Source organism: Podarcis filfolensis, assembly GCF_964270895.1.
Source record: "Podarcis filfolensis genome assembly, chromosome: 2".
NCBI lineage: Eukaryota > Metazoa > Chordata > Lepidosauria > Squamata > Lacertidae > Podarcis > Podarcis filfolensis.
In genome coordinates this window covers 8958831-8970638 of record NC_139605.1, presented here as the reverse complement: position 1 = coordinate 8970638, position 11808 = coordinate 8958831, and the positions used below count along the sequence as shown (strand labels likewise).

General features: G+C 51.7%; 3 protein-coding genes across 4 annotated transcripts in view; 2 read left to right on the top strand and 1 right to left on the bottom strand.

The window, feature by feature from the left end:
* LOC310756746 (uncharacterized protein) overlaps nt 1-11808 on the top strand; it is a 1375527-nt gene that overhangs the window by 78308 nt on the left and 1285411 nt on the right. The gene's annotated exons all lie outside the window — the stretch shown is intronic.
* The window catches only part of LOC310756585 (uncharacterized protein), a 70630-nt gene that overhangs the window by 52898 nt on the left and 5924 nt on the right, over nt 1-11808 (top strand). The gene's annotated exons all lie outside the window — the stretch shown is intronic.
* Nucleotides 3506-11438, bottom strand: LOC310756844 (uncharacterized protein). Of its 2 annotated transcripts, none has more exons than XM_083601693.1 (4): nt 11340-11438; nt 7049-7933; nt 5552-5666; nt 3506-4182 (listed from the first exon to the last, which is right to left on the bottom strand). In XM_083601693.1, the coding sequence occupies exons 2-4, from the start codon at nt 7808-7810 to the stop codon at nt 3518-3520; spliced, it is 1542 nt and encodes a 513-aa protein (XP_083457819.1). In that variant the 5' UTR covers nt 7811-7933; nt 11340-11438; the 3' UTR covers nt 3506-3517. The 2 variants fall into 2 exon arrangements, with proteins under 2 accessions (XP_083457819.1, XP_083457820.1); XM_083601694.1 differs by having other exon boundaries at nt 3506-4179.

The following is an 11808-nucleotide window of genomic DNA, read 5'->3' as shown; positions in this document are numbered from 1 at the left end:
TGCACTGGATCCCAGTTCCCAGTTAACCACTTCCTTGTTCCTGTGGGGCATTTCCCCAGTAACAATGAAGTGACTACAGGAGACAAACCTGCAAGTCTTAAATGATGTCAGCATGACGATGGAGCCAATTTATTTTCTGTTGCTCTACAGCAGATATGGAGAACCTTTGGCCTCCAGATGTTTCCAGAAAGCATGGCCAACAGTCAGGGACGATGGGATCTGTAGTCCAGCAACATAGGGAGGGGCAAAGGCTCCTCCATTTCTGCTGTAGGGGATAGCACCCAAACCAACAGATTCAAATAAGAACAAAGAGAGATTTCGACAAAACATTTGGAAGAACGTCCTGAATCGTAGCTCTTTTGGCTGTGGAAAGGTCGGTTCTCCTGTACCATGCCAGCTGGTCATGGTGGGAACAACTGTTTAGAAATCAAAGCCTGAGCTTTGATATTCCTCTTCCCTCCCTGTCACCCTTTCCTTGTGTGTCGTGCTTTTTTTAAAGATTGTAAGCCTGCCGGGTCAGGATTGACTTTTTCTTTGTTTGTAAAGCAAACAAAGAAAGGAGCCTTTTTGGATGAAGAGCAGGCTCCGTATAAATAAATAAAAATAAATGGCAGTACTTCTAAAGGGTCTCTGGCAAGGGGAGGTCCTTCCCAAGGATGTAAAAATAAGAGACCCAGAGTGTAGTGTTTTGTTTACTTTAATAATATTTCAGTATTAATTGCATTTAACCTTTCCACAAATGTTTCCTATGTGTATTTTGAGACTCGCAAGCCTATTCTGCATTCCACCTCTATCTAACCCTGAAAGTGTTACAAATCGTCATTAAGGGCGTTCTAGTTAGCACCAGAGCGTAAATCCAAACTTCTCATTAAAACTTCCTAGGAGAAAGGAGAAGGAAGGGAAGTGAGATAAGGGAAAGAATGTCAACAGCCCAAGGAAGACCTGGTTGCTAGAGAAACTGTGATAGGAGGACATTTGAGACCCATGGCCTGGGCACATTTGGGTCACTCCAAGGTGATTGCAGGGGTGAAGATACCGATATGGAGCCATGTGTGTTTTAGTTCTGATGTCCTGTAACCTTTCCTGATGTATGTAGAAGGATGTTTTTGTTTCAAGAATTTTTAGATGTTTTGTGGCTTTTCGTGTGCCGCCTATGAAACTCTTTTGTTCTGATGCTCCTTACGCCAAACTTCTTCTTAGGTGGCGGTTCGGCTAGAACAACCATGTTAAGTTGAGCTCTGCCCTATGGCAATACAGTGGTACCTCTGGTTACGCACTTAAATCGTTCCGGAGGTCAGTTCTCAACCTGAAACTGTTCTTAACCTGAAGCACCACTTTAGCTAATGAGGCCTCCTGCTGCCTCTGCACCGCTGCCACGTGATTTCTGTTCTCATCCTGAAGCAAAGTTCTTAACCCGAGGTACTATTTCTGGGTTAGCGGAGTCTGTAACCTGAAGTGTATGTAACCCGAGGTACCACTGTATCTATAATAATAAACGCCGGGCCCCTCCTAGATGCTGGACTTGGAATTAATTTCCAGGGTCCCATTTTTTATTTAAAAGGTGGTCCCTCACCTGCGTCACGGACAGAGCGGTGTGGAAGCAAATTCTTACCTTACCACACAGGTGGAGGTGCTAAGGGTTTTAGCTGGGAGCTTCTGCATCCAAAGCATGTACTCTAACCGCTGGTCCTACAGCCCTTCCTCTTTCTTGAAGAACGCGATGGGCCGCGAGACCCTTGTATGGGCAGCAGAGGCTGAGGAAGAGCCTGCAGCAAGCAGAGAGCCAGTTGCAAGCTTCTCTGCGGCCACCACAGGTGCTGAAATCGCTATGGGGAGACTCAGAACTGTGGCACCATCAGGGCTGGCCGTTGGGCCCTGCAGTCTGGAGCCTCACACAGTGGAATGAGCAGGAGGGATACCCAAACACAGCAGTGGCCGGCTTGCCACCTATGAAAGAAATACGCATTCCCTCCAAAATGGATGTTCCCTGGACCACCCTTCTGCAGCATGAACATTGTCCACAGGCTAAACTACCTAGGTGCACCACTGAGGAGGCAGGAACCAGGAGGGGCAGAATGGAGGTAGGAAGGTTCTGGCCCCTCCAGCCTGTTCTCTACCTGGCTGGTTGTATTTTTGGCAGGCATTTGAGCTGCCCCCCATACCGGTGTTGGGTTTGTGATCCCAGCCTACAGATCTCTGTGGCAGGTGGGCAAGGGGAAATTCAGCTTGCTCACCTGCTGGAGAGAAATGGCTACTGGCCGTTAAGGGGCTCAGAAAGGAGAGGAAGAAGAGAAGAAGAGGAGGAGTTTGGATTTGATATCCTGCTTTATCACTACCCGAAGGAGTCTCAAAGCGGCTAACATTCTCCTTTCCCTTCCTCCCCCACAACAAACACTCTGTGAGGTGAGCGGGGCTGAGAGACTTCAGAGAAGTGTGACTAGCCCAAGGTCACCCAGCAGCTGCATGTGGAGGAGCGGAGACGTGAACCCGGTTCACCAGATTACGAGACTACCGCTCTTAAACACTACACCACATTGGCTCTCATAAGCTTTCATGTGCATGCACACCTCTTCAGATACGGTGGTACCTCTGGTTGCAAACGGGATCCGTTCCGGAGCCCCGCTCACAACATGAGCAGAACGCAACCTGTGCGTGCACAGGTCACAATTCGCTGCTTCTGCGCATGTGTGTGACGTCATTTTGCGCTTCTGCGCATGCGGCGAAACCCAGAAGTAACCCTTTCCGGTACTTCCAGGTCATCGCAGGATACAACCTGAAATTGCGCAACCTGAAGCAAACGTAACAAGAGGTATGACTGTAAACTGAAAAAGAAGTCACCAGACCCTTATATATAGTGGGAGGGTGGGGTGGGGTATTTCTCAGAAGTGTGCATGCACACGAAAGGTTATACCAGAACAAACTTAGTTGGTCTATAAGGTGCCACTGGGCAATTCCTTGTTTATTTTTATTTTGACTGCGTCAAACCAACACGGCTACCTACCTGTATCAGGAGTTAGACTTGGCAGTTCTCCCACAGAGCCACTCTTTACAGCTTCTCTGCTGGCAGCTTGCAGGTCCCTCCCACCCCAGAACAAGGCATTTATTGCATGTTGCCAAGCAGAGAGCCAAGCAGACGCAGAGAGGGTCCCTTGCAGCTCACCGTAGACAGAAGGAGTGAAGGGGGAACTACAGGCCAGTCCGGGCAACTGCTTCATCAAGACAGGAGCAACCTTTAGAAGTCTCCGTGTGTTCTTTGTTCTGCTTTCCTTTTTCTCTGATCTGCAAACGACCTGCTCTCCTTGTCGTCTCCCAGACATCCCCTCTCTACCCTCTCGATTGCTTTCGAAGGCAACAGAGGCTTTGGGACACCTCTTTTTTGCCACGGCCCTCACTCACAGAAATGCTCCTTTGTAGTCTTGCTATACAGTCTGTAACCAGTTTTTGTTTAGTACAAGCAAAACAACCCCCCCCGGTCCCCACCCAAAAAACCGCACCCCACCCACAGCCTGCCAACCTCTCAGTGGTGGTGCTTGATGAAGTTGGAGTTGTCGCTGAAGCGCTTGCCGCAGATAGAGCACTCGTAGGGCTTCTCTCCCGTGTGGATCCTCTTGTGGACGATGAAGTTGGAGTAGTCGTTGAAGCGCTTCCCGCAATCGGGGCACTTGTAGGGCTTCTCGCCCGTGTGGATCCTCTTGTGGCGGATGAGGCTGGAGCCCGTGTTGAAGCCCTTCCCACAGTAGGAGCACTTGTAGGGCTTCTCCCCGGTGTGCACCCTCTGGTGGATGAGGAAGGCGGCCCGGCTGACGAAGCTCTTCCCACACTCGGAGCAGTTGTACCACCTCTCCCCCGAGTGGATCCTCTCGTGCGCGATCAGGTTGGAGCGCCGCCGGAAGACCTTCCCGCACACATGGCAGGCGTTGTCCCTCTCGCCAGGGAGCAGGAGGAGGGTCCCCGGCTGCATGGCGCTCTCGTCCAAGTCCTCGTACGTCCCCTGGGAGTTGATGAACTTCCCTGCTTCCCGCTCCAGGCAGTTCCCGCCGTACAGCATCTCGGAAGGTTCCCCTGGACCGGGGCAGTGGGGAACGGTCTGTTCGACCCTTCCAGACAACATCCAGCGTGGCTCCAGCTCTCCGGAAGCTTCTGGGTCATTCTTCTCCGGGCTGCACAACTTCTCGTCGCCTGCTAGAAAGGGCAAAGGAATGGCGTTCATTAAGGACAGGGGTGGGGAACTGCCTGTAGCCCTCCAAATCCTTATAGAAACAAAGAATCGTAGGAGTTGGTAGGGACCACGCAGGCCATCTAGTCCAACCCCCTGCATTGCAATAGTCTTTTGCCCAATGTGGGGCTTGAACCCATGACCGTGAGATAAAGAGTCTGTCACACACCAACTCCCATCAGCCCCCAGTGTGGGCAGTGGCTCTAGGATGAAGTCCTTTTCAATATGCAAATAATAATGATGACAATACAGTCATACCTCGGGTTGAAGTAGCTTCGGGTTAAGCATTTTCGGGTTGTGCTCCGCGGTGACCCAGAAGTAACGGAGCGTGTTACTTCCGGGTTTCGCCACTCACGCATGCGCAGATGCTCAAAATGACGTCATGTGCATGCGCGGAAGCAGCAAATTGCGACCTGCGGACCTGGGTTGCAATCGCTTCAGGATGCGAATGGGGCTCCAGAACAGATCTCATTCGCATGCAGAGGTACCACTGTAATAATAAATCCCCACACATAGAAGAGAAGCACACAGGGAAATGGGCTCAAGAGCATAGATTTCTCTCTGCCATGCTGCTGTTCTGAGTACTAAGATTTGGGGTGGGGAGTTGTATGAAGGAGCTTTCAATTTTGCAAGGAAGAATGTTTGACCGTGGAATGGGCTCCCTTGCGTGACGATGGACCCTCCAGCACTGGAGGTTTTTAAACAGAGGTTGGCTGGTCCTCCGTTCGGGATTCTTCAGCTGTGATTCCTGCAATCCAAGGTTGGACTGGATGACCCTTGGCGGCCCCTCGCAAGTCTAAAACTTTGATTCCAAGCTTCCCTCTGCCACATTCCATACACATATACACAGTCAGAAGTGGCACGTGCCAGCATTAGGCTGCCCTTCTTCCCTCCTCGCGAGAAAACAAGGACAGCATTGAGCTATCAGGCTTGGCAGGATGTCTCCCAAAGGCCACAAGGCGGAAGAATCAGGGCAGGAGCACACACTGGGCACAAGGGGGGTTTTGGAAGGAGGCGTGAGGGCTCTGACAGGGCGCTAGGGTCCTCCTGCCTCCTTTCCAAAGCCCAGTGCTTTCCCAGCTTTTGGACTCGCACAGGGCACCACAGTACCCAAATAAGAGCCAAAGGTCCCAAGTTCTATCCCCAGCATTTCCAGGTAGGGCTGGAAGAGTTTTCCCTGCCCACCGAGCCACTGGCCATCAATGTTGACAATTCTGAGCCAGGTGGACCGATGGCGCCTCCTGCCTCCCATGTCCCCAGTCACTGGGGTGCAAAGGAGGCCGCGATGATGCTCAGCTCGCCACCGAGCAAGCACGACCCCTCAGAGATCCTTACGCAGCAAGGGGGCGTCTCCTTCGCTTTCCTCCTTCATCCCTCCAAGCAGCGGCCTCTGCCAGGTGTTCAGAGGAGCCTTCTCCGCAGATTCTTCCTCCGCAAATGGGCGGGTTGCCTGAAAACAGGGAAGAGGATCTCGTTCAAGGGGGCAGGAACAGTGGATGGATTCTTCCCCCCCACTACTACCTTGCCAGCAGCGCATCAACAAAGGAGGAATCATGTTGCAGGGGTTCCGGCGCTACTGAACTCTCAAGCTGGATTACTGCAGCACATTCCCCATGGGGCTGCCCTTGAGTTGGGAGTAAATGCTTATCCAAACAAGGAGCTAACCTACACTGGTGCCAGGGGCGGATCTGGATGGGAAGATTGGGGAATGCAATCGCAGGGAGAGCAGCTCCTAACAAAAAAGGAAGGGGAATATCCCTGCCCCGCATTCCCAGCGTTTCCAGAAGCAGAGAAACAGGCAGAGACAGAAGCTGCAGAGTTGAGGGAGGAGCTACCCAGCTTTGAGATAGTAGCTAAGCAACCAGAAGGGAGGGAGCAGCTGGGCAATACATCAATTGAGAGTGGGGGAAGCTCCCTCCTTCCCCCCCGAACTCAGAAGTCTGAGCGAGTCAGAGAACAGAGGAGGGACATCCCGTTTGTGCCCTTCTTGCTGCGGAAGTGGGAAGGAGTCAGAGTAGGCAACTGCTATCCTTGCAGAGAGTAGCCACTCTGTGCTTACAACATGATACTATAATAAAAAGACTACAAATCTACCAAATGCTCATTAATTTTTATCGGTGAGCTACCAAGAAGGGATGAGGGAGCTCCTGTACTTGACAACTGGTGCGTTATAACGTTAAGCGTGTGTTATAAAAATGTGACACCAGAGCAGTGATCTGTCACCAATGGGAAATTGCATTGGGATAGAGAGAGAGTGGGGTTCTTAAAAATAATAATAATAGCGTTTTCCAGATCAGTGTAGCCAAGGAGTGCTTTCAAGCAAAAAGTCAGGCCGGCAACCCACTAGATGCCTAGATGGAGTAGTGGCATACCTAGCAGCCAAAACTAGCAGCATCTAGCCTTCTATTCTGGGCAGCCCTCAATCATTCAAGTGCACTGCTAAGGGAGGGGAAACCAAGGGAAAGAGGTTACAGCTCAAAGGGTAGAACATTTGCTCTCTGTGCAGACAGTCCCAGTTTTAAGCCCTGGAATCTCAGGAGGGCTGGGAGAGACCCCCGCCTGAAACCCTGGAGAGGCTCTGCCGTCAGCGTGGACAATGCGTAGCTAGAAAAACTAACGCCTGACTTGGCGCAAGGCATATTTCATTTGAGTCTAAATCAGCACTTTATAATATCCAGAATCGCAAGTCTTCCTCCTCCTCTTGCCTTCGTTTTCCTCTTGAGTCTTCTTCGCTCCCCATCCCCCTTTAAACCCAAAGCTTCCCCATCCCCTCTTCCCAAGAAACCTCCGGTCCCCAATGCCCTCCCCACCTCCAGGGCCAGCCACACTCACCTGCTGCTCTCCCACCCGCCCCTCGTCCTCCCGCTGCCTCAGCAGGAAATCTTCCGCCAGGATCACCGCCTGGGTGCAGGTCTGGGGGCTGCAATCCCGGACCCAGCTCTGCATCTTCGTGGGCAGGATGGCCAGGAACTGCTCCAGGATGACCAGCTCCAGGATCTGCTCCTTGGTGTGCCTCTCCGGCTTCAGCCACTGGTGGCAAAGCCTCCGGAGGTGCCGGCAAGCTTCGCGGGGCCCTTCCGCTTCCTGGTAGCCAAACCGCCGGAAGAGGCGGCACTCTTCACGCGAGCTGGCAGCCTCCTGGGCCTTCCTGCAGTCCGACTTGTCTTTGGCCAGGAGGCCCCTCTCGGCCTGGGAGGCTCCTCCGCTCAGACCAGGCAGGGTTTGGGAGTCTGGCTCCCATCTAGGCCGCCGGCTGGTGTCGGCCATCCTGTCAAAAGGGGTCAGGGAAGTCTGCACACTGTTTCTCGGGAGCTGCGGGCTGCCCCCAACCGCATGGGGGGACTCCAAGGCCTTCAGGAACTCCTGCAGCTGAGATTCCCACCGCTGCTGCAGGCCTTTGCGGGGCTCCCGGATCACTTCCTCAGGGACAGTTCTTTCCCAGAAATCTCGGATGCTCTCTGCACGGATGACACAAGGCCCCCTCCCTCCGTCTTTCCCCGCCTCGGGCCCCGCAGGGCTCTGCTCTCCCACCCTCTTCTCTCGCTCGGCCTGCTGAAGACCTGGCGCCGACGTATCTCTGGACTCCGCAGCCATTTCCACCCCCACCCCACCCTCGGTCGATTCTGTCGGTCAGCCCTGGCAGCGCCACCAAGTCCTGAACTCTCAACGCAAGGAAGTTGTGTGCAGGGGGAAGCAAACGCCAAACAGGCCTGGCCCCTGAAACAGAGAAAAACCAGAGGCCAGAATCAGAGCAAACTTAGTCAAGGGCGGGCAGCCTTTTCTACCCAAAAGCCAGGTTCCCTCAGAGGTCATCCTTTGTGGGTTGCAGGTGGTCAGTGGTCAGAGCCAGGACTGATGATGGGCACAGCCAGAGGCAAATAATGTTATAGATCATTTAATGTGGAATAAAAACTGCCCAGCTTCCAATTCTTCCCATGGCCAGCTCAGATTAGAGTTCATAAAGCTACACAGGTCTGCTCAGGAGTAAGCCCCACTGGGAGTGCTGGGATTCTCAGTAAAGCATATCAAAGCTACTGTTCTGGAGAATTTAAGAGCATAAGAAGAGTCCGGATCAGGCTGATGGCCCATCTACAGGCAAAACTCAAAAAATTAGAGTATCATGGAAAAGTTCCTTTATTCCAGTAATTCAACTTAAAAGGTGAAACTAACATATGAGATATACTTCCACTTCTCAGAGGTCCAATATTGCTGTATTTGCAATCCTTGTTTTGCTGATTTCATTGAATATTCTAATTTTCTGAGATGATTAATTTGGGGTTTTCATCAGCTGTACGCCATGATCATCACAATGATAACAAAGCAAGGCTTGACATATCTCGCTTTGCGTGTCACGAGTCTATCTCATATATTAGTTTCACCTTTCAAGTTGAATTACTGAAATAAAGGAACTTTTCTATGATATTCTAATTTTTCGAGTTTCACCTGTAGTCCAGCATCCTGTTCCCACAGTGGCCAACCAGATGCCTGTTTGAAACCTGCAAGCAGCAGGACCCAAGCAAACAGGACCCACTAGTAGTTTCAAGCAACTGACCGTGGAGGCCAGCCATCATAGCTGGGAGCCATCTCCTCCATGTTTAGAGGCAATCAGTGTGGGCCAAGGGTTTGGAAAATAAGTCCTAGGGAGAACCTTCGAAAGAGCTGATGTCACAGCCACACCATCCATTTAAAGCACAAGGCTTCCCCCAAAGGATCCTGGGACCTGTAATTCTCCCCTCACAGTACTTCAATCCCCAGCACCCTAGATGAACTACAGTTCCCAGAATTCTTCTGCGGGGGAGCCAGGAGCTTTAAATAGTGTGGTGTGCATCAGTTAGCCTTGAGAAAACAAGACACCCTCTTCAAACACCTGAGATGCTGTCGCATAGAAAAGGGGAGGAGTGGATCTAATGGGATCAGGTTATAGGAGGGCTGATTGCAGCTGAAGGACAGGAAGAACTTCTTGATGGTAAGAGAAGTCGCACAATGGGACCAATTCCTAGGGAGGCTGGTGCGCTCCCTCTGGCTGGAGGTTTTCAAGCAGAGGTTTCTGGTTGGAAATAATCTAGCTCTGGGTTTCCTGCTTCAAGCAAGGGAATTGAACTAGATAGCATACAAAGCTCCTCTCAAATCTATGATTCTTGACTCATAAATAACCTTACCTTCTAATAATAGGAGACATAGCTATCCAATTCCTACACTATGCAGAATTTTATGAACGTCACTCCTTATATTTATTTACTACTGAATTTTGAATGAATAAAACTCTGTTTACCCACAGGTCAACCCAATACAAATACGGCAAATCATCATTTTAACCTATTTAGCAAACAAATGCATACAAGAAACAGATCTCCAAGATCTCTTTCCCAGTTACTCAAGAGTCAGTTCAGAACCTATGTAGATCCAACTTGCACTGCCCACAACCCTTGGATTTTTATGTTTATTTGAGAGTTATGTTCATCTCCACTAGTTCTTCCAAGGACAGCTGTCAATTACTGGTCTGGCTTTGCTGCCCAACTAATTTCTACCAAGATATAATGCAGGGCTCAGAAAACCTGTAACTCCAGCTGGGTTTTTTTGGACTGCAACTTTCATGTGCCTCAGCAGCCTGGCCAATGATCTGGGGTGATGGGAGTTGTGGTCCGGCAATATTTAGAGGAGCACAGGCTCCACGTCCCTACTATAGCATCATGGAAGTGAAAAGGGATCTGTGGGTCATCTAGTCCAACCCCCTGCTAGGTGCCAGAAATCCAGAACTAGAACTTTTCCCCAAAATATGGCTGCCCAGCCTCTGCTTGAAGACTTCTAGTGATGGAGACCCCACCACTGCTCCAGGTATATACAGGGTGAGTCCTTTAAAAGAGGCCCCGTGGATACAGAGTACACATGTTCCATGGGGCCTCTTTTTAAAAAACTCACCCTGCACAAACCTGCTTTATCCCGAGTAAGACCATTGGTCCATCTAGCTCAGTGTTGTCTAAACTTGCCAGCGGCAGCTCTCTCTGATATTCCCAGTCCTAGGTAAAGGTAAAGGGACCCCTGACCATTAGGTCCAGTCGCGGATGACTCAGGGGTTGCGGCGCTCATCTCGCTTTATTGGCCGAGGGAGCCGGCATACAGCTTCCAGGTCATGTGGCCAGCATGACTGAGCTGCTTCTGGCGAACCAGAGCAGCGCACGGAAACGCCGTTTACCTTCCCGCCAGAGCAGTACCTATTTATCTACTTGCACTTTGACGTGCTTTCAAACTGCTAGGTTGGCAGGAGCGGGACCGAGCAACGGGAGCTCACCCTGTCGCAGGGATTCAAACTGCCAACCTTCTTATCTGCAAGTCCTAGGCTCTGTGGTTTAACCCACAGCGCCACCCGCGTCCCTACCCGAAGATAATCAGGGTTCGAAGCTGGAACTTCTCCATGCAAAGCAGATGCCCTTCCCTGCTGTAACTGGTTCCATTTTCAAACCAGGAAATCGGCCCCCCTGCCAAGCTCCTCTTACCTCCATGTTCGGAGGTAGTGTGTGCCTCTGAATGTCAGTTGTTGGGAATCACAAGTTGGGGAGAGAAGTGCTGTCGTAGTCGAGTCCGGCTTCTGGGCTTCTCTATGGGGATTCTGGTTAGCTCCTGTGAGCACAGGACAGGACCTTTGGCCTGATCTTACATTCCTGCGCTACGTTGCCTCCAGAACACACTCCTGGTGTGTTCAAGAGCCATACCCTGAACCTGCCAGCGTCCACAACTCATACCCCCTGGCCAGGCTCCATCCAAGACCTCCTGCAACCCCACTGCAAAAGTGGCCACATCCTCCTTTAAGAGCAGCGCCCAGAACTTACTCGCAGCATCTGCACGTGCGAAGTTTGAGGGCTTTTATGTTAATTAATTTGCATATTGCCTTGATCAAACAGCCCAGAGGGAGGAAAGTGCACCGCCTTCTGCGAATCAAGCAGCTGTTAAAAGGCAGAGGAGCAGGAGTTAAAGGGAGAAGTTGGCAACCCTCTGAGCTTGCAAAGTAGCCCCCCCCCCGCTCCCTTGGGCTTCCTGCCCATTTCCCACCTCCCACCCTGGATCCCTCCCCCCACAACTGCCCCCCAAGAGGATCACTTACCCGCTCCACCCCACCCCAACTCACCTGATCTCCCCCTCCCCAGGAACAAGCACGGAAGGATCTGGGAAATTCAAAGGCCACTTAGCCACGGTGGGCGGGGCAGGAAGTGACCGCCACTGTTTACATCCCGCCCTCCGGCCACAACATCCGGTCCGCTCTAGGAAACCAAACCGCGCCTCTTGTTCGTTTTAACCCCTTGGAAAGCGAATAATTCAATTAAATGAAATACAAAGCGGGGTTTGCTGCTGATGGCTGAAATACATTCTTCCTGGCAGCTCTGGAATTGTGAGCTGCGAGAGAGAACCACGCAGGGCCTCTTTCTGGGGTGTATAAGATGCCTGCTTGTGCCGGTCAGAATCCTTGTCCGCCTGACCCAGTGTTGCCTGCTCTGGCTGGCAGCAGCGCTCCAGGGTGTCAGGCGGAGGAGGGAAGGGCTGGGGGCCGTAGGGAAGGAGAAAAGCCTTGCTTCTGGGGCTCCCCCCGGGCATCTGGT